The sequence below is a fragment of the Saccharomycodes ludwigii genome, chromosome VII (assembly GCF_020623625.1).
Source record: "Saccharomycodes ludwigii strain NBRC 1722 chromosome VII, whole genome shotgun sequence".
NCBI lineage: Eukaryota > Fungi > Ascomycota > Saccharomycetes > Saccharomycodales > Saccharomycodaceae > Saccharomycodes > Saccharomycodes ludwigii.
Window position 1 is genome coordinate 91852 of NC_060206.1, and position 21215 is coordinate 113066.

Here is a 21215-nt window from a genome sequence, read left to right on the forward strand (position 1 = left end):
CAGTGAGTAGATATATTGTGAAATGGATTTATTAGTAATCTGTTTTTATTACTTTTATATATCAAAACAGATGAAATAGACTTTCTTGCTTGATCTTTTCGTATTCTTTTCCCAACAATTTGATTATTGGTCCTTTTGGGCACTTGTTTCCTTTTCATGATAATCAAATTGCTAGGTAGTTTCCATGACTTTCGAAAGTTCGTTTATTATGGCTGTTATTTGTTTTTTTTTTTTTTTTTTCATTATTTTATTATTTTTCTCATACCTGCACAATAATACAATCTATGGCATATTATTATTAGTCATACTGTTTACTTCTATTTATGGAATCTTGTTTCTAGCACATCATAATTGATAAAATACTATTTAAACCCAATACCTCTTCTTCGTTCTTATAATATTTGTCTAATTTATAAATAAATACATAAACAAATAAACAAAAAAAATCAACTTCAAAATGCCATATTCCAGCTCAGATATATATTTACATAACTTTACTATAGGAAACACTAGTAGCGATGTTACTATTAATACTAGCACCACTAACAACAACAATGATACCTATACCACAGCCTTCTTTATTAACAACAAAGACACAACAACGCCAGTGTCAAAACTAAAATCATTCAATATTCAAGAAACAATACAAAAAGAACCTGACAGTGAAGACATAGATTCATTTCCTGATGGTGGATGGAAAGCTTATTCTGTAGTGTTCGGTGCATTTATGGGTTTGGTTCCTATGTTTGGTGTTATCAATACATTGGGTGCCATTCAAACATATATTAGTCGTGAACAATTAGCTAATGTGTCTTCATCAACTGTTTCTTGGATCTTTTCATCTTATTTGGCAATAACCTTCTCAAGTAGTGTATTTGTTGGTGCTTACTTTGATAGAAACGGTGCTTTTGCCCCAATGGTTATCGGTAGTGTGTTATTCATTGCTGGCTTGATGGCTATGGCCAATTCTAAAACCATTGCACAATTCATTTTATCTTTTGGTGTCTGTTCCGGCATTGGTTGCGGCATGGTTTTCGCTTTGGCCATGAGTTGTGTCACTACATGGTTCTATCGTAAAAGATCTACTGCCACCAGTATTGCTTCAATTGGTGGTTCCGTTGGTGGTGTTGTGTTCCCAATAATGTTAAAAAAATTGTTTGTCGAGGTTGGTTTTGCTTGGGCCATTAGGATCTTGGCATTCATTTGTGCAGGGTCTTTGTTATGCTGCTTAATTTTTTGCAAAGAAAGAGTCACTGAAAAACCCAATATAATTAAATTCAAAGATAATAAAGAAAGGTTATTATGGTACACAGCTTCATGTTTTAATTGGAGATATCTATTAGATTGGAAATTTTTATTCACCACTTTAGCTACATCACTAGGCGAAAATTCAATTACTGCTTGTACCACCTATCTGGCTTCTTATTCTCTGATGAGAGGCAATTCAGAGGATGTTTCCTACTTGCTAATTACAGTTGTCAACATAGTTGGCATATTTGGAAGGTTTATCCCAGGTTATCTGGCAGATAAGTATTTTGGTGTCTTCAACGTTACCATTGTCACAGCTATACTATGTTCTTTAATCTGCTTTATCATTTGGCTCCCATTCGGCAAAAATCCCGCGTGCTTATGGGTCTTTGCTTGTTTATATGGTTTTAGTAGTGGTAGCATTTTCAGTTTAACTGCACCGCTAATAGGCAAAATATCCAGAACGTCAGATTTTGGAAAAAGATACTCTACTGCATACTTGTTTGAAGCCATAACCACATTGCCAATTATCCCTATTTGTGGTGCTATTATCGGAGACGGTAGCCCAAAAAATTATAACAATTTTATTATTTTTTCTACAATGCTGATGGTTGCTGCTTCAGTTTGTTATTTATCAGCAAGGTTTATTTGTGTAGGAGTTAATCTAAAAAAATTTTAACCTCAACGAAAATATTATTAAGAATTTTGCTGATTATCTAAAATATACATAAATAATATATAGAAATAGATTTTATAACAATTCACGAAAAAGCTGCTGGGTTATTTGTTTTGGCAATCTTAGGGTATAAGGTCCATATTACTTGCAAAAAAGTGGAAAATACAGAAAGTAATACCATTAACCAGAATAATTCAAACTTACTAGTAAAAATACCAGTAAAGTAAGGTATAATAGACCCACATGAACCTAATGCAATGGCAGTACCAACACCACTAACATGCAAGTTCACCGGTAAAATTTGTAAAGCCACAACACTTGCATTGGGGAACAAAGGACCAATAAAGTAACCTGCACTAAAAGTAGGAACAGAAAAACTGATAAAATATAAAACCCTCCAGAATGGCGAAGTCACCGGTGGTGCTGGAATAAAACCAATTATTGTCAGTACGTAATATGAAATGCAAGTCAGCCAACCATAACATAAGCTTGCTCTGTATTCATTATTGAAAAACTTATCAGTTACAGTACCCAAGGTAAGTCTACCAGCAGTCAAACCAACCCAAAAGGAAGACATAATAAAAGACATTGGTCTTGGCGCGCCATTTTTAATTTTCAACAAATAGGTAAATAACCAAGAACCAGTTCCCACCTCCGTTCCCAAATATATGAATATATATAAAGCATATAAACTAATAGTCTTGTTCTTAAGTAAGGTGAAAAACCCAACCTCACCAGAATCTCCATCACCTTCGTCATCAGAGGTAGATGACGCTGAATTGTTTAATATGTAATTATATTTTGCAGCAGTTTCATATTTAAAACTGAAAAATATTAGAATTGTACCTAAAACAGCGGAGGTAAATGGTAAATAAAAAAACTTTTCCCAATTTGCTTCGCCAAAAAAATTAACAATCGGAGGAGTTATCATGGCAGCAGCACCATATAGACCATGAAGGGTACCCAGCCATTGATTTTTATTACTCAATAAATTCCCAAATAACACGTTGGCTGTTGCATCTATTAGACCAAGACCAACACCTAGGGGGAAAAAGCAAAGTGCATAAACTTCAAAGATTTTAGGTTTTAAAGTTAGTAAAAAGGTGGATACAATAGAATTAACTCCCGCAAACAATAAAACACCCCTTCTCCCTAATTTCTTGTGTAATTTATCATTCATAATACCTGCAATTGTGTAACCAATAACTTGGAAAATAAACACAAGGGAAACTTTTGTTTCGGTTATATGATAATATTCAGTTAAAATTGGCATCAAGGATCCAGTGGTTTGATCATTCATACCAAATATAGTAAACATGATTAGACAGGAAATGAGTTGAATCAAAACCAATTTAACTTTCTTATAATCTAATGGATAGAGTACAATTTCTTGGTTTTCATAAATAAGTTTAGTGTACAGCCCTGAGCCAGAAGTTGGTGTGTTTGATGAAAGTAATGAGTCATTATCTTCAAAATCAATGTTGGGCCGAGTAGCTGCATCGATACTATCTACTGATTGGTTATTGAACCATGAAGGAGAACTTAATTCAAATTCTTCCACTTTGAAGGGGCCTTTTTTCAATTCTCCAGTGGTAATATTTTCATCTGTAGGAGTGAAAGACATTTATTTGAAGCTGAAAGAGAAAAAGGAAAACAAAAAAAAAAGAAAAAACAAAAAAAAAAAAAAGGAAAAGAAATGAAAAGAAAGGGAAAGAGGGGGAAAAAAAGGTAAATAAATGCAAATTCAGAGACTTTGTATTATTTGTACTCTTGGTTTGTATATTTATTATAAAACTGACATTTATATAAATTCTTTATCATTAAAATTTGATTATTTCTTTTTTCTTTTTTTTAATATTAAAAAAAAAAATTAAAAGGAGAAAATGATGATGAAAATATCCTTTAAATTTTATCGCCTTTGTTAAATAATTTACCCGGTTTCAAACACCATTTTTTCCCTTTTTTTTTTTAAAATATTTTATGTGAAATGTCCGAGTAAATCCAAATTGCCGATTCGGTTAAATAATTCATCTTTTTTTTTGTTTGTTTTTCTTGTTCCTTTCTTTAAATCATTACAGATAAGACTTTTTTTTTTTTTGTTTTTGTTTCAAGAGCCAAATTTTGAAATTGCAAGCTGGAAAAAAAAAAAAAAAAATTACTTCAAGCTACTGCTGTTGCATTTTAAACCTGAAACACTAAAAGTAAAGCCAAGTATAGATCATACAAACTTTTGGTTTTATAACAACAATGTCTTTACCCATTGGTTCAACTTCTTCCCCGCGTAATAATGATATTAGACAAGTATCTATGTCATCTCACAAATTAGCATACAATCAAAGATACATGACACAGCATAATAAAGAATATCCATTGTATACATCATTATCAGGAAGTTCTTTAAAAAGTAATTTCAACAACAAAACTACTTATAGACCATCATCTTCTTCTTTTACAAATAAACCCGCCAATTTACAACCCTCGGGTTTAAAATATATGTTTCGCACTGGAAAAGAGCTGTCTAGTATTGATAAAATAAACGATCCAAGCATTAACACGTTGGTGGTTGCAGGGAAAAACCATTTAGGGTTATACAGATTTGACAATAGCAACAGTAACAATGATGGCAATGATTACGGCGGTTTTAAAATTCATAAAGTTAAAGATTTGTTAAACAACGCTTCCCCTTCTACTTCTTACCCTATCAAAAAACCTTCCTTAGTTCAGAAAAAATCAAATAAGATATTGATTAGTACAATATCTGATGTTAAAGCCGGATTTGGAAACTATTCAAATTACGTAGCAATCTCAGGAACATCAACAACTGTTTCTCTTTATGACATTAAAAGATCAGATGTGGGACCTATTGCCTCCTTGAATGAACATACACGGTCTATTAATAGTGTTGATTTCCATATGGGAATCGAACAAAATAATCTGTTTTTAAGTGGCGGACAAGATGGGTGTGTTAAAATTTGGGATTTAAGAAAGGTTTCACTTAATAGTAACACGGGCATAAGTAGCAGTCGAAAATCAGATATAAATATACAGACATATTCGGAATCTATCAGAGATGTGAAATGGGCACCCATTTGGGGAAACAATGCTTTTTCAACTTCGCCATTACCCTTTGTTTCTCCACAATCTATTGTTGGATCAACTCCTGCCACCACATCAGTGAATATGAATAACACAAATAATATGATTACTGGGGCCTTGGATCCCACAAGCAGCGCATTACACAACAGAACCAACCATCAAAACCTAAATCATGTCAGTAACAATAGCAATGGTTACACTTTTGCCTCTATTCATGACTCCGGTTTATTGTTAAAATATGACATAAGATATCCATCGCAACCAGAGAAAAAAATCAATGCTCATTCGGGTCCTGGTTTATGTATGCACTGGCATCCAAATTCTGATTTTATTATCACGGGGGGTAGGGATGGGAAATTGTGTTTGTGGTACGTGGGGGATGGTGGGAATACACATTTTTCGTTCCCGGATCAAGTGGTGAATGTTGGAGTTCCAATCCTCAAGTTGAAATTTCAACCGGTTTATGTAAGTTCGCATAACGTTATAGATTCTCTATTTGCAACCAGTTCTATGGGCGAAGACTCTAATGTATCAACTTTTTCTTTGGCCAGAAAGTATATTCCTAGAAATGTGTTATCCTCAAATGCCACTTCGTTAGGGTTTGTCTGGTGGGATGAAAACACAATTTTTAATATTGACAAACGGAACAATATCAATGGGTGGGATCTTACAAGGGCACCTATCCAATTAAACAACTTGAAGAAAAATGCTTTAATGTGGAGAGATATTGAAGGTGATGGTCTTGTATTTGTGGATCAAAATATTGGTGGTTATCACGTTCCAAATACTGCGACTAATGGTACTCCTAATGGCGTAGACAATGAAATTCTTACCTCTTCTTTGTATAACAATAATCATGGTGGCAAAGAAGGTATCTCTAATTCCTTTTCGCCATCTTCGTCGTCTGCATCTTCTAACCACAGGCTAAGTAATGCAACAATGAACACGTTATTTAGAACAAGATCCCACAAGGGCAGTGCAAGAAGCCCATCGTTCCAAGGTGTAAATATGGGCTCAACATCAGCTCCATTTGCCAGTATAAAAAATTCTATTGATTTCCAGTCGCAACAGCATTCTGGTAGACCTTCTTTTATTAAATCATTTACGTCATCTACTTTAAACAAGTATTCAAATTCTGTAGCAAACCCTCCCAGCAACAATTCCATCCACGGGGTTCATCCGCACCAAGCATCTGTAGTGTCCTTTCAATCCTCCAATGGTGCAAGTGATGATTATCCTATTGCTAGCTTTATATCGCCAAAGATTTTGCCACTAGATTTACCCTATATTTTCAACAGCATAAGAATAAGAACCAGGCCTCCAAAAAGCACTGTGGATGAAGAGTCACAAGCATTGAAGGAGTCCCCCACTGAAGTTTTCAAGTTTTTGTCTAGAGAACTAAAATTTTCTAAATTAGAGGACAAAGATCAATTAAAATTTCAGCAGGGGGGCGGTTCTGGTACTGCAATCACTGGGGACTCTAACAATGTACAAGATGATCGAGGCACTACTGATAGTGATGTTGATAGATTGAAATTAATGAATAAATTGGGAATTTCGAATAGTTGGTTGACTGATATTAAACAAGATGACAATCCTGTTGATGGTGTTGCTGCTGACAACACTAACGGCCATCCTGATAATAAGTTTGTGAAAGTAGACACTGATAATAGAATCATAGTCGATAATGGAAAGTTTGTTAAAAATCAGAACAACATAGCCAATAACAAAACTGATATCGACATTAACAATCCTACGGATAAAGATAAATATAATAAAAATAAGACCGAATTGTCTAACTACAAAAAATCAAGCAATGCTTTTTCAGTGGAACCTGAAAAAGATGTTAAAAAATCGATAAATGAAAAAAGGAGAGAAACATATACGAATAGGATGGATAAGGAGGAAACAGAGCTTGCAGCACTAAAAGGCCAAATAAGTGATTTATTAGAACTTATAGGCATATGTGACCACAATGCGGAAACCTATTTGTACATTGATGATTTAATGAATTTCAAGATATGGATTTTAGTAAGAGATTCTTTGTTGTGGAAGATTGAAAGGTTGACCTCAAAGGAAAAGAAGCTTTCTCAAGAGGTGAATGCTCGTAATAAATCGAAGAGCAATAAGCACGGTAATGGAATAGAAGAATATGATGAAAGAACAGCTAGTTTTACTGATAGTTTGCGTTCTAGTAAAATTGATTCTATTGATTATGAGTATTCTCGGCCAACAGGCATAACCAGTGAATCACTTAGCGAGTTGAGACAAAGAATGGAAATCAGTACAACCGATGCCTTGTTAGAAAATGAGAACGTAATAAGTGAAGAGGATGATGATGATGACGTTGTTGCTGATAATGATGAAGAGGATGATAAAAATGAGAAACAACAACCACTAAAAGATTCTGCAATAAGACCGTTGGGTAATGGGGGTAAAGGGGTTACTAAAGAGATGTTAAAGCCCAGGCATGACTCTGAACAGGTGGACACGCGACAACGGCGTCGTTCAAGAACATCTTTTATTGATACATTTATGACGAATTTAAGATCACCTGGCAAGTTTGATTCCGATAACGAAATATCTGAATCGAGTGTGAAAAAAAATGGATCTTTTGCATCAGGTATATCGCCAAGTTCGTTATTGTTAGAACAACAGCCATTGTATAAGGAGCGACGTTCATCATCTTCCAACTCGTTATCGATAGCTCAGTTTGATTATTTTAAAAAAGACTATAGTAAATTAAAGACTAATGTTGGCGGGAAACTTAGTGCTTTGTCTGAAGCTGGTTCTAATGGTGTTTCCAATGTTTCTCAAAATTATGTACCATGGGCTCCAGAAGTTTTAATTAAGCAAGTCTACCAGCAAGCAGTTGAGACGGGTAATATTTTAGTTTCTGTCAGTTTAATTTTGTTATTTCAAAATGATTTCCATATAACCACACAAAGAGTTGCCAAAAACGCACTTTATGAGTTTATGAATATATTACACAAGTATGAGCTATTTGAAGTTTGTGCAGAATTATTGAAATACTGTCCGTGGGGCGAGGAGTTGACGTTAATTCCTAATCAAGATTATGCAGGTAACAGTGAAGGTGTCGGTAGGGATAGTACTAGTGCTGATATGGATGGTGGCATAACTAATGCGACCTCCGTTATTAACACCCATAGTAGCACAAACGGTGGCGATGGCAGCGGTAAAAGTGCCAGTACCAATGATGATAAAAGTGGGACAAATGGTAGTATTGGTCAGTCCACAATATGCATTTACTGTAACAAGTGTGGTAAATTGCTTGTTAATGAAAAAAGTAAAGAAAAGTATTTACTTAGGAATAATAAACGAACAAGTCATGGGAAAACTTCCATTTTGGATAAATTTGGGTATTGGTACTGTGAAAACTGTAAGAAACCAAATACATTATGTTGTTTTTGTGAAAAACCAATGGAGAAAATGTGTACTGGGATTTTAAGTTGTGGACATTTAGGTCACCAATCATGTTTTAAAGAATGGTTTATTACAGAAGAAATGACACAATGTCCTAAGGGATGTCCATGGCAATTGATTACCTTTTAATCTTCGTATAGATTATATATATATATATATATGCGTATGTGTGTTATATTAAATTAAATTTAACTAAGAAATCATATACATGATCCCAATATCCATCTTGCACAATAGTATCATTATGGTGACCTAGTGGGAACCTTTTTAAATATTTTTTTTCACTGGGACATAGTTCGAATAATTTAATGGAGTGGCTAGGTGGTACTATTTCATCTTTAATTCCATTCAAAAACAATATGGGCACTTTATCATTTATTTTGGTGATTTCATATTCGGAATTCCAAACCTCATGGCACAAGAAGGTGAAATATTTTAAAAAGGGGAAAATATATGGTATTACTTTTCTTATGGATAAAAAGGTATTTTCTAAGATAATACCATCAATATATTGTGGGTATTTAGATGCGATATAAATTGATACAGCTCCTCCTATGGACCTACCGTACAAAACCAATTTTCTATTTTTATGGAAATCAGATTCTTGGGTCAAATATTTCATGATTCTATCGGCATCCAGCTTTAGACCTGCTTCATTAGGTGTGCCTTGAGACAGACCATAACCTCTGTAAGAATAAATGAATATTGATAGATTGAAATTGTCGTAAAGATATTTCACTAATGGTAAAAAGTGGCCTATATTACCAGCATTTGGAGTTAAAATCAGCAATGTGCTTTTGCTCTTGGGGTTTCTAATATCAAAAGCTTGTAATTGAATACCATCTTCAGTAATTAGTTTGATATCTTCTTCAAAAGGTAAATCAAAACTGCTTGGTAAATCAACAAATTTTCTGGAATTGTTTGCCCATGATGGATATATCAATTTATTCTGGTTAAAATACAGTATTGAAACTGCAATAGAAAAAGTGGCTAAGCCTCCACCTAATAACATTTTAATAGCTGTTTTAAAAAGCATTGGACACCTATTTTATGCCTTTTTTACTTTCTTTTTTTTTTTTTTTTTTACAAGACTTTTTATAAATGAATGGATTGTTTGATTGGACGACTTCTTTCTTTTTATTTGTTGCTAAGATGATAATAATCAAAAGTGGAAAGAAAGAAAGAAAGAAAGAAAGATATTTATTTATTTATTGGCAAGCTGCTGAATTTAATAAGGAAAAAATTAAAAATTAAAAATTAAAAAAAAAAAAAAAAAAAAAAACTCAACTTTTAATGCCGATATAATCAGAATACAAAATGACAGTAGAATCCATTTAAAAAGAATAGTCATAAACATCAGATAACTCATATCATATCATATAAAAACAAGCATGGTGTGGTGTGATATTACTATCAATAATAAATATTGATTTAATACTAGCATTAATTATACTTTTTTAATATTTTAAATAATCTTTCTAGATCACTGTTTCCAATATTTCTACTTACAAAAATATACATAAACATTAAACAATATCAAAGAAATACTCTGACAAATAAAAAACCGTTTAAGATGATGACGTGGTCAAGTTAGCATCATTGTCATTAATAGGCAATTCGGATATTTCTTTTAGCTTCTCTTCCACCTGTTTACATACTAATTTGATATTATTTATTTCTTTTCTTTTAAAGGCCAACTGATCTTCTAATAACATTATTAAAGATTCTCTTGTTTGATGGGGTCTATACTCATTTAACAGATGGTGTATATTAATCAATATTATTCTAATATGCTCCAACTTTTTTTCATATTGAGAGGGATCCAGGCTTAATAAACCAGTTAGTTCTAGGAAATTCAATAATAATGATTTAACTAGTATTTTTAATTGTTTTATTTTGTCTGTGTAATCTTGAGTGTCATTATTTTTATATAGTTGAGGTATGCCAACTTGTTTTAAGTCTGGTAATTCATCCTTCAATTGCCATATGTTACCAAACGACCTATATCTACCATCTTCAGGCAAAGGCGGTGGTATTAAATATTGTAACTCTGGATCATTATTTAAGATATTTTCTTTTTCATCTTTGTTGTTACTTTCTGTAGCAGCAAGATGTTGTAATTTTTCCAAATTCTGTTTCGTGAAATATTTATAAAAGGAGGGAGGTGGTGGATATAATGAGGAAATGTCATTTGATGAGTCAGTCATAGCGTATTTTAATCTGTTTTGTATTTGATTTTAATGTGTTTGTAACATTTTCCAGTTCATGTTGTTAATTTTAACTTTTTTGTTTTCATTAAAAAGAAAAAAAAAAAAAAAAAAAAAAAATTAAAAATTAAAAAAAAAAAATTAAAAAAAAAGAGGCAAAATATAACCTTTCTTTTAGACAAAACACACAAAACACTTCAACAATTATTCACTTTTGAAACTGTTTATAGATTATATTACTGTTAACTTCCTCTCCTTGGCTAGGATCCAAATAAATTGAATCATGGATAATAAAGAACTAGATAAAACTGATAATGATCATTTAGTAGAGGACCAATCTGCTGTGCTCACAACTACTAATGCTGATGGCATGGACATAGACCAGCCAGAAGAAAAACAAGATGAAGAACACGAACAAGAACAAAAACCAAAGAAATTTCAAGTTAAAAAATGGACTGCAGTGGCTTTTTGGTCATGGGACATAGATGTGGAAAACTGTGCTATTTGCAGAAATCATATTATGGAACCATGCATCCAATGCCAACCTACTGCTATGTCTGATACAAACAAAGAATGTGTTGCTGCATGGGGTACATGTAATCATGTTTTCCACTTGCACTGTATTAATAAATGGTTACAAACAAGAAATGCTTGTCCATTGGATAATCAACCATGGAAGTTTGCCAAGTACGGTAGGTAATTATTTAGGGTATTTATTATTATTAATTTTTGGCTGACGAATTAGATAATTTATAAAACCAAATAAAATAAAATAGAAAATAATTAAAGTTCACAATAAATATATAAATATATATATATATTTAACAAAATAAAAAAAAAAAAAAAAAAAAAAAGAGTATTAATAATATCCTTACTTATAATAGTCAGGATTTCTGTTAAAAATACCCCAAACACACCAACTTATACATTTTTCATTAAATTTAGGATATATTTCTGTTTTCCAAGGCTTCGAAGGGTCATATATATACTCTATATAAAAAACATATTCCCAGTTCTGTTCTAATTTTCCAGAGGGTCTACTGGATATAGAAGTCATGTTGATGCCATAATCTTTTAAAATGTTTAAAACCTCAACCAAACAACCTGGAACATTTTTCTTAATAGTAAACAGCATCAAGGAAACCATTTCTTTATGATCAGCATCGTACGCAAGGGAATTACAAACATTTTTTTCCTGATTTCGTTGCAATATTAAAAATCTAGTAGTATTGCCCTTCAAGTCATTAATGCCACTCTCAATAATATACGCATTGTTTATCATGGCACCAATTCTACTCCCTATAGCCAAACTTAGTATCTTATCCCCGTCGGTATTATTATAATCTTTTATACATTGTTTAATACCATCTGCCGTTGAAGTGGTATCTATTCTCTTATCAAATTTTCCATTTAATTTTGAATTCATGTACTCATTAATTTGACCCCAAACTTGTGGATGTGAGTATAAGTTTTGGAAATGAGATGGAATAGAGTCCAAAGGGATCGGTGAGATTAAGCAATGCTCTACATTAACATATTGCTCAGCAATGGCAAATAACGGAGGTAAGATTTCATTTGAGCCCAAAACAAAATTATTTTCCTTTTTGCTTATCCAGTCTCTTAATAAGTCATAAGTGAAAGCAACTTGGCCATTGGTTGAATTTTCAAATGGAACTACGGCATAGTCTATACTCTTGTCGTTATATAGTATATCAAAGCAATTAGGAATAGTAGAAGCAGGTATCAATTCATATTTTTGTTTTTGCGAGGTGGTGGTATTGTCAGAATCACCAAATTGTTGGATTACTGCTTGATGAGAATATGTGCCCAAAGGACCTAAAAACACGATTTTGGTCATATGTTTTTTTCTTTTACCTGTACCTTTAACAATGGTATGATTAGCTCTATAAGTCAAGTTGATAACCTCAATGTTATGTAAGAATGACAAAATGTTATGATGTGGGCTTTGATTAAGTATATATTTGCAAGATGGGGAAATTAAAAAATCTGCTTAAATTTCTTTTTTTTTTTTTTCGAGTTTAAAAAATTTCAGACTTTTTTTTTAGTTTAATTTTATTTACCAGTCACGTGTATCAGTCCATGGTCACGTGTATCAGTTCATGGTCACGTGTATCAGTCCATGGTCACGTGCATTATTGACAGTCACGTGCGTCACTGGCAAAAATCACAACGATCAACATGGCAAATAATTCGATTCAAAGAAATGAAATAAAAAAAAAAAGCCTTTAATTTCCAATCTCAATCAAACCTTTTTTTTTATTTCCCTTTATTTGTCATTCTTATATACTATAACTACTATTTACAACAGCTAAAACAAATAATTTATTAAAGTTAAGGATAAAAAGTACAGCTATCTTCTTCCCTAACTGTTAACATCAGTTTTCCATACTTTGAGATAATGAAATTAATAACTCAACATTGAAATCAGGCGACCCCTTAGTAAAGTCCCTTAACAACTGAACTCTCTTTTTAGATATAGGTGTGGATTCACCCATGGCACCATAAAATCTTTGAATGTTTAACAACAAAAGTTGAGCATCTTGCAGAGAAATATTGGAATCTTTTTCTACTTGACCGTTCATCAAAACAATATTCTTATCCTGTGCTAACTCAGAATGGAATGCCAAAGTGGTATGAGGCCTGGAAAATTCCTTGTGTAATTTATATTCAGCTAAGGAGGTAAGCATGCAATGTGTGGTGTTTGGCCCAGGGAATGCCCATTGAACATAATGCAATTCAAATGGAGTGTCTGCTTTTTTTTCATTATCAACTTTACCATTTTCGCTTTTGTTGTCTTCCAATGGCAATGTTCTTGGTAATGGTAAAACAAAAGATGGATTTTCTTTAGCATTTTTAATTAACCTATTGTATGTATCCACAGGGACTACAGCACTTAAAACATTCTCCTTGTTACTCCATCTTGCTCTCCATAAGTACTCAATTTCTTGCTGGCTTAATTCTTTGATTTTGGCAACGTTTAAAAAAGAATCCAAAGTTTTAAATGGCTGTTGAGGCTTGCTGGCATCAATAGGACCTCTATTTTTATTTGCAAAATGTTTTGGGTTTTGTTCGATCATTTTGGTTTGATATTCCTCTAATTCTTTTAATGGGTCAATTTTGTTTAATTCTTTTTTTTTTTCTTCTAATTCTTCTTTCAAGTGTTCCTTTAATTCTTGAATTGAATCAAAGCCTTTTTCTTTTGCTATTTGTAATAACTTATCCTGGTATCTAGATTCAATAGCTTTTGAGGAGTAATTGGCCGTAATGGATTTATGGGGTTTGTTTAATATAGCTTTGAGTTGGGAGTCTTTAAGATATGAATATGGGAAATGAGATGGATGAGCAATTGTAGCAAAGAATTTCTTAGTAATTAAACTTGACATTTTTCTTTTTTCTTTTTCTTTTTCTTTTTTTCTAATATAAAATATGAAATATTTAAATTAATACAAAAAATAAAATTAAATATTTTTATATTTTTATATTTTTTTTTTCTTTTTTAATAAAAAAAAAAAAAAGCATTTTATAATCGGCTTTCGTATAAAGTGAGCTCATAGAAAAAGACCCAAATATTCAAGCAAATCTTTAAGCAAATCTTCAGGACGAAAATTGCAATTTTAAAGTAAGAAATAACGCAATTTTCGTCATATTAAAATATTCCTTTTATTTTTAACTTTATTTCTTTATAACATTTCCACTTTTCCTCTTCTTCTTCTTCACCAAATATCAAATATCACCAACCTTACTTCTGTAAATACCTAGTTACAAGTTACTGTCAATCATTATTACCATCAACAACAAATATTATTTAAAAAAAAAAAAAAAAAATATAGAAAAAATGGTCGAACATCATGATGCTTTGCTAATAGAAATTATGGATACATATAAACCACATTTAAAAATATATTCTTTGAGGTTAAAAACTTGGCAAACTGTATTGGACATCTATAACCAAAGAGCAAACACAAATTACAAACAAACAAGAACTTTAAAAAATAGGTTTCTTAAATTGAAAGCTAAACTAGATTATCAAGATCCACATCTTTCTTCTTTACTGAATGGTGAGGAAAATGTTGTTTTATTAGAAAAATTAGTTGCTGAGCATGTTGCTTTTCAAGATAAGCGAATGCCTGGATATTATACAAAGGCTGAAAAGGATGAATTAAGAAATGGCACTAATAAACATTATCATAGTAACAATATTAATAATATTCTCAATAATGATGATAATAATAATAATAATAATAATGTAACTGATAATGGAGAACGAAAAAGGAAACTTAATAATACCGACAATAATACAGGACATGATAATTTCAACAATAACCACGATAATATTTCCGAATTTCCTCTATCAAAACAACAACAAAGACAACATAAAAATACAGAGCAAAAACATAGTCATATAGAATGCTCTGATACAGATGAGTTTGGAACTCCCATGGAATTGCACTTAAGAGAAAAATTTGACAACGAAGAAAAATCAGAAGAAGACGAGAATGAAGAGGAAGAAAAAAAAGAATCATCAAGGAAAATAGAAAATGAAAAGAACAATCCAACTTCTAACAGTGACAATAATTACATTATGGAACGAGATTCAGTCGAAGCTCCACCCTTAGATGGTATAACCATTTTACCTCACACGGAATATCAAAAGCAACATCAAAATGACAGTCTTAGTAGTACAGGTAGTGCTGCTGCTAGGCAAGATAGTATGACAAATACCAATGTGTCTTTTTCTCCAACTTATGAGACTCAAAGTAATTCCTATAATAATAATAATAATAATACTAATAATACTAATAATAATACTTATAATAATACTAATAATAATAGCGTTCAAAGTAATGATGACGACTGTGATAATATTAATTCACCCATTTCAATCATACAAAATCGTCTTTTGCATAAGGTAAATCAAGCAAACCAAAATCTCTTCACAACCACTGCAGACAATATTTTACAAGAAGTCTTAAATCTGATCAACAATAAAAACAATGAAGATAGTGGCAAAATTGATATTGATACAGTAAGAAGTCTGATACGATCTGAAATAAAAAGTGAATTGGAACCTATAACGGATGCTCAAAACACTTTTAAAAATACTGTTTTATCTGAAATTGAAAATATTAAAAAGCTATTAATATTGCTCACCAATAATTCTTTAAGATCTTATTCTCACACAACGGATAATTCTACCTCTTCCTTTTCGGAAAAATATACAAAAGAAAGTACATGAGCATAATTATTTTAATTTATGTTATATTTAAATATTTACGGATTATCACTATATATGGGCATCTATCAAATTATTAATCTGATACTATTATTACTTGCAGTTTGTAGAACAATACCTGCCTGTTGATATATATTTTGTATCAAAAGTCCTTGGCAATATGTTCAACACAGTATATTGCTTTTTTTATTTTTAATAGTAAAACGACGACAAAAAAGAAAAAAACAATCCAGGATTTTTCATAACTTTAAAAATTACAATTAAAAATAAAATAAAATAAAATAAAATAAAAGATAAAGCAAAAAAAAGTGACACAAATATTTTTTTTTTTTCCCCGATTAAAAACAATAAAATAAAATAAAACCCCAAAAGTAAAAAATGACAGCGAATTTAAACCATGACACTTTATAAAATAATATATATACACACACATCATTTTATTCTTTATAGAATGTTATCCCTTCTTGATATATGATATATATTATACAGTATACATCTGCATATTAGAAAAAACACCCAAAAGTAATTATTATCAATAATAATACTAAAAATAAAATGCTGAAAAAAATCCCTTTAAATATGTTTTTATATTATCTATGGATAACGTCCCACTTTTTAACATTGATCGGGTACTGTGTCTACGTCATCTCAAAATTTAGTAATAAAGATAAGGGATGGCCCAACAAAAACGGTAAAATCGAAATTCCCTCTTACAAACTAACGTTATTAGGTGCTTTAATGACATACAGCTTGGTATTGTATAAATTTTATAAATCGAAAATGAACCAAATCGAAAATGTAAGAAAAACAATTCATGACTGGGATGACGAAGAAGAAGAACAAGACGATGCAAGCGAAAACCAGGACTGTTCCTCTAATGATTGTCAAGACGATGAAGGTCAAGATCCTGCATATAATACAGTGAGTTCACCTCCTTTGTATGTTGCTAATAAAATAATAGAAAAAGAAAATATAAAAAAAATGAATACTCAATATTCCCATGATAAAAACCACATGAAAGATAAAGCACTGAAACAATATAACAAAGCCAGTAACTCCGCATTACAAGCTATTTTGCCATTGGGAGAAGTTATGAAAACTGAAAACTTTCATTTGCTAATCAACTCCTTATTATTCTCCAGTAATGTGAATAATTGTCGATCCATATCTAAAATTCAACCCTTTGCCATATATTCATTTTTAAATATTACCAATTTTATTTGCTACGAGTTATTTCCCGACTCACCTATATCTGAAGCTTTCAAACCAATACTCACTCTTCTTCGCGGCCCATTAATGAAATTAAACTCTTTTATCGATATCTTAAATTTTGGGGTTATTTTATACCAAGATACTCAATACAAGACAGGTTATTACATTTTTATTATATATTGTTTTGTTTGGATTTTAAGACTGGAATATAATGAAAACAGTAGAGTCGCATTAAACAAATTGGTTTCATTTATTGACTTATTTATTGGCGAACAACTCTATCAGTTTCTATGTTTGGTTGCTAACCCAACCACTGAGCGTATGTATAATTGTAACTACAATGGTGAGAAAAAAAAGGGTAATACAGCAAAAAATGAGGGGGGGAATAAATTGGGGCTACCTTTTATTTTTAAGATCTTTGATATTGTTATAAAATTATGGTTTAAATATATTAGACATGGTATTAATATTATATTACCATTGAATTCAGTTTCTCCCACAATTAAGGACCCTGAGAGTCCCTTATTATTAAAATACATTAATGACGCTAGTGCATATAAAAAAATAAAATATACAAATGAAGACAGTTCTAAAAGTGATAAAAAATTGACATATTAATAAAAATGATGATAATGATGATAATAACAATAAATCATAGAAACTCTTCGAATTTCCAAAAAAAAAAAAAAAAAAAAATTAAAATAAAATACATTATATATATATATATATATATAAGTAATATAACGTTTATTCTATTTAAACTACAAAGTAGTACGTAATCCCATTAATCTTTCCCAGCCATCACTTCCATTCCAGGACGTTTTACCTCTACTAATCAAAGATTTGATTGTAGAGCGAGCTTTGTATTTCCAATCTTTACAAACTGGTTCACCATACTTACCTTTTCTGTCCCCTAAGGATTCATAGGCTGCAACCAAATCTTCACACGCATCGACTGTTTCATTCCAAATATTTTCATCAGTGTCCAAATTTGGGTTGTGTAAAATTGCTCTATAAGCCTTTTCGTGGCATTCTAATGAAGCCCAAGGTCTCTTTCTCCATAGTTCAACACGTGCCACTAACCTCCAGCACCTGGCATTTGTAGTAATAACACTTGGTAATAAGTTACAAACAAAATCTATGCAGGTGGTTTGAAAATAAGTTAATCTTTTGTTTTCAGGATCATAGTCAGAAGATACCAATAATTCCACCAATTTTTCGACAACTGGGATATCGATACTACCTTCACCCTTTTCGTTTTTTTGTAGCAAAACCAATTGTTTGCAACAATTCAAAACATCTTCCCATTCGTTTAGTTTTGTGGAAACAAATAAAAAGTTTTCCCATATCCTCCAATTTTTCCCAGAATCAGTTTTCAAAGCTTTTGACAAGCAGTTGTGCGCTTCCTTCAATTTTCCCAACTTGATATATGCAGCACTCAAATTAGACCATGAGGCAGCGTGTGTATCATCTAATGCAGTGCATCTGGAAAATGCCTCAGCGGCAACTTCCATCTTACCGCTTTCTAATGCAACACAGCCATAGAAATACCAGGTGTCAAAGCTTAATGGATATTGACTTAATGAATCGTTCAAATGTTTCAAAGCCTTTGGCAAATCATGCATACGATAATAGTACCTCCCCAAAGAGTTTTTGGCATTGACATATTTCCCAAGTTCCCAACTTTTTTCCCACAACTTTGGATCTTGTTTTATATCTCCCAATATTGAGTACGCCCGACAATCGTTCGTAACTTTGGCAACTCTGTCCAACAAGATTTGCTCCGCCTTGCTTTCATCACCAACAGTTGCATAGCACAAAGCAGCCTCGCAGGCCATGCCTAATCTTTCGTAAATCTCGACTGCAGATCTCAATAGGCCCATTGACATGTATCTTTCCGCCAATGCAGAATCCAAAGACCAACGCGGAATAAACGGTAATTGGTGAATATATTGTAACCTGGAAAAATAGTTTTCATCTTTATCATTTTTTTGTGGAATTAAAGTTGTTTTGATTTTCAATTCCAACTCTTCCACTAAGCTTTGCATTTGTAATAATCCTCGTTGAACAGTTTTAGCCTTTGTTGTTTCAATAAGAGATCTTTCCCATAGACTACGACTAAATATGGTCCACTCCTTTTTACTGTTGCTGCTGCCTTGGTATACTACACGAGATACTAAAGCATTTAATTCCTCTTCCACCAATAAATCTTTTGCTGGGGTACTTTGTCTAATAGCGTATAATCTTAAAAGCAATTGAATAGAATCCAATGGGGATAATTCAGGTTGATTATTTGGGTCTATACCCTTTAAATCAGCTGGAATGCATTCTTGACGTAAAGCAATAGGTAATAATTTATTGTCATCATACCCATTTTCTTCGGACAGCGTAGAATCTTCAACAATTTGGTCATTAATTTGAGCAATTCCAATATTTTCAAATTCAGGTTTTTCTAATAAAACTTCATGATCCAAGTTCAAACTAGCCGGTTTAAATTCGGCGGGAGTGGCTGCATCGTTTATTCTAATCCAGTTTTCGTCTGATTTGGCCAAAATTAACAAGCTTGTATGGCTAGAATTTTGGTATTTGGTTTTTTTCGCACGAGCCCCTGTTAAGACAAATTGAAAATTTGTTAATTTCTTGGCCTTTTTCAATGCTGGTAAACATAAATGTTCTGTGTTAATAGCTAATGAACACTTGACATTTTCTAAATAATACAAAACATATATAGATTTAACAAAAGTTTCGTCAACATTTACTAAATCTTTGGTAATGGATTTTACTAAATTAATATTGGAAAAAATATGAGAAGCTACAATTGGCTGAAGCCCAGTTGGCTCAGATAATAAACTTAGTTGGGTTAATAAAGCTCGGCCTCGCCACCACAAAGCCAGGCTTTTCAAAGAGGATAATGATTCATGGTTAATATCAACTAAATAAGAATCTGCTTCTGAATTAACATCCAAAGAGGCATTGATCAATAATGATTGGTTATCTGATTCAGTTAATATTTCTAAAAGAATCAAAGAGCATAACAAAAAAAATGGATAGTCACATAATTCATAAGCAGGCTGGCCTGAGATACTGAGTAATTCAATAGACATTCTATCCAAAAAATGCTTATGTTTGTTGTCATTATTAAGAACAGGGATATCTTGCAATTTTTCTTGAAAAGATGGACCAGTAAAATTTAATTGAATGAATGTTTGTAAAAATGCAATGGCTAATAACAAAGAACTATTCAAATCTTTGGAAACAAAGTTATCTTTAAAAGTTTTTTGCAAATGTTTAACTAGTTGTATTTTGTCAGTGGTCTCAATTTCCAAATCGTTCAGGTTTAATATAGAAATATTTTTTTCTATAACTTTATAAGGTTCCCCAGATAATATGTCATGGAAGAGAGAAAAAGTTTCTAAATTATCCTTATTCTCCTGGGCTCTGGCCTGAGATAAAATTTGAGGATTTGACGAATTCAATACATGGCAATGGAATAGCAGGTTATCCATTTCAAGTTAGCAGTTTATTGATATATGTGTGTATGGTTATATAATATTTTTTTTTTTAAGGAAGGGAAAAAAAAAAAAAAGCTATGAATAGGTGCTTATGGGGGATTATTTTATTAGTTAGATGATTGTAAATAGTAAAGAAAATTATTTGTAATGATGATTTGTTATTAAATCTAACTGGAATAAAAGTTTGATGATGATGGAAAGAAAAAAAGAAAAAAGAAACGTTTGGGATATTTTATTATAGAGAAAAAGCTACATATCCGAGAAATAGAATTGTTGTAAAAAGTCCGATACTCCGCGGTGGAAAAGAGGGGGGGGGAAAGCTACATATCCGAGAAACAGAATTGTTGTAGCAAGTCCGACACTCCGCAGTGGGAAAAGAAGGGGAAAAGAAGGGGAAAAGAAGGGGAAAAGAAGGGGAAAAGAAGGGGGAAAAAAGGACTTAATTTTTGGATGTAACTTTTTGCCATTTAAAATGTTAAAGTTACAATAACGAGCATATCACACATAATTAAATCCAATGTTTGCTTGTTAGTTAATGCCTCATAATGATCTTTTAATATTATATA

General features: G+C 31.8%; 11 protein-coding genes across 11 annotated transcripts; 5 read left to right on the plus strand and 6 right to left on the minus strand.

Annotated features, from left to right (window-relative positions):
- Positions 1-457: 457 nt before the first annotated feature.
- SCDLUD_005002 (MCT family MFS transporter) lies at positions 458-1927 on the plus strand (the record flags this gene model as incomplete). Its single annotated transcript, XM_046080981.1, has 1 exon — positions 458-1927. One exon carries the CDS (start codon positions 458-460, stop codon positions 1925-1927), a length of 1470 nt encoding a protein of 489 aa, XP_045932612.1.
- Positions 1928-2009: 82 nt separating this feature from the next.
- Positions 2010-3548, minus strand: BSC6 (Bsc6p; the record flags this gene model as incomplete). The annotated part of the gene is made up of 1 exon (XM_046080982.1): positions 2010-3548. The coding sequence occupies one exon, from the start codon at positions 3546-3548 to the stop codon at positions 2010-2012; it is 1539 nt and encodes a 512-aa protein (XP_045932613.1).
- A 623-nt stretch (positions 3549-4171) lies between these two features.
- Positions 4172-8593, plus strand: RTC1 (Rtc1p; the record flags this gene model as incomplete). The annotated part of the gene is made up of 1 exon (XM_046080983.1): positions 4172-8593. One exon carries the CDS (start codon positions 4172-4174, stop codon positions 8591-8593), a length of 4422 nt encoding a protein of 1473 aa, XP_045932614.1.
- A 43-nt stretch (positions 8594-8636) lies between these two features.
- SCDLUD_005005 (uncharacterized protein) lies at positions 8637-9500 on the minus strand (the record flags this gene model as incomplete). The annotated part of the gene is made up of 1 exon (XM_046080984.1): positions 8637-9500. One exon carries the CDS (start codon positions 9498-9500, stop codon positions 8637-8639), a length of 864 nt encoding a protein of 287 aa, XP_045932615.1.
- Positions 9501-10032: 532 nt separating this feature from the next.
- MED7 (mediator complex subunit MED7) lies at positions 10033-10671 on the minus strand (the record flags this gene model as incomplete). Its single annotated transcript, XM_046080985.1, has 1 exon — positions 10033-10671. One exon carries the CDS (start codon positions 10669-10671, stop codon positions 10033-10035), a length of 639 nt encoding a protein of 212 aa, XP_045932616.1.
- Positions 10672-10954: 283 nt separating this feature from the next.
- Positions 10955-11371, plus strand: HRT1 (SCF ubiquitin ligase complex subunit HRT1; the record flags this gene model as incomplete). The annotated part of the gene is made up of 1 exon (XM_046080986.1): positions 10955-11371. The coding sequence occupies one exon, from the start codon at positions 10955-10957 to the stop codon at positions 11369-11371; it is 417 nt and encodes a 138-aa protein (XP_045932617.1).
- Positions 11372-11542: 171 nt separating this feature from the next.
- On the minus strand, positions 11543-12529 carry PHA2 (prephenate dehydratase PHA2; the record flags this gene model as incomplete). The annotated part of the gene is made up of 1 exon (XM_046080987.1): positions 11543-12529. The coding sequence occupies one exon, from the start codon at positions 12527-12529 to the stop codon at positions 11543-11545; it is 987 nt and encodes a 328-aa protein (XP_045932618.1).
- Positions 12530-13067: 538 nt separating this feature from the next.
- ATP11 (Atp11p) lies at positions 13068-14075 on the minus strand (the record flags this gene model as incomplete). Its single annotated transcript, XM_046080988.1, has 1 exon — positions 13068-14075. The coding sequence occupies one exon, from the start codon at positions 14073-14075 to the stop codon at positions 13068-13070; it is 1008 nt and encodes a 335-aa protein (XP_045932619.1).
- A 452-nt stretch (positions 14076-14527) lies between these two features.
- DAL82 (Dal82p) lies at positions 14528-15928 on the plus strand (the record flags this gene model as incomplete). Its single annotated transcript, XM_046080989.1, has 1 exon — positions 14528-15928. The coding sequence occupies one exon, from the start codon at positions 14528-14530 to the stop codon at positions 15926-15928; it is 1401 nt and encodes a 466-aa protein (XP_045932620.1).
- A 777-nt stretch (positions 15929-16705) lies between these two features.
- Positions 16706-17755, plus strand: SCDLUD_005011 (uncharacterized protein; the record flags this gene model as incomplete). Its single annotated transcript, XM_046076991.1, has 1 exon — positions 16706-17755. One exon carries the CDS (start codon positions 16706-16708, stop codon positions 17753-17755), a length of 1050 nt encoding a protein of 349 aa, XP_045932621.1.
- A 143-nt stretch (positions 17756-17898) lies between these two features.
- On the minus strand, positions 17899-20643 carry EMW1 (tetratricopeptide repeat-containing protein EMW1; the record flags this gene model as incomplete). Its single annotated transcript, XM_046080990.1, has 1 exon — positions 17899-20643. One exon carries the CDS (start codon positions 20641-20643, stop codon positions 17899-17901), a length of 2745 nt encoding a protein of 914 aa, XP_045932622.1.
- Between the last annotated feature and the right edge of the window lie 572 nt (positions 20644-21215).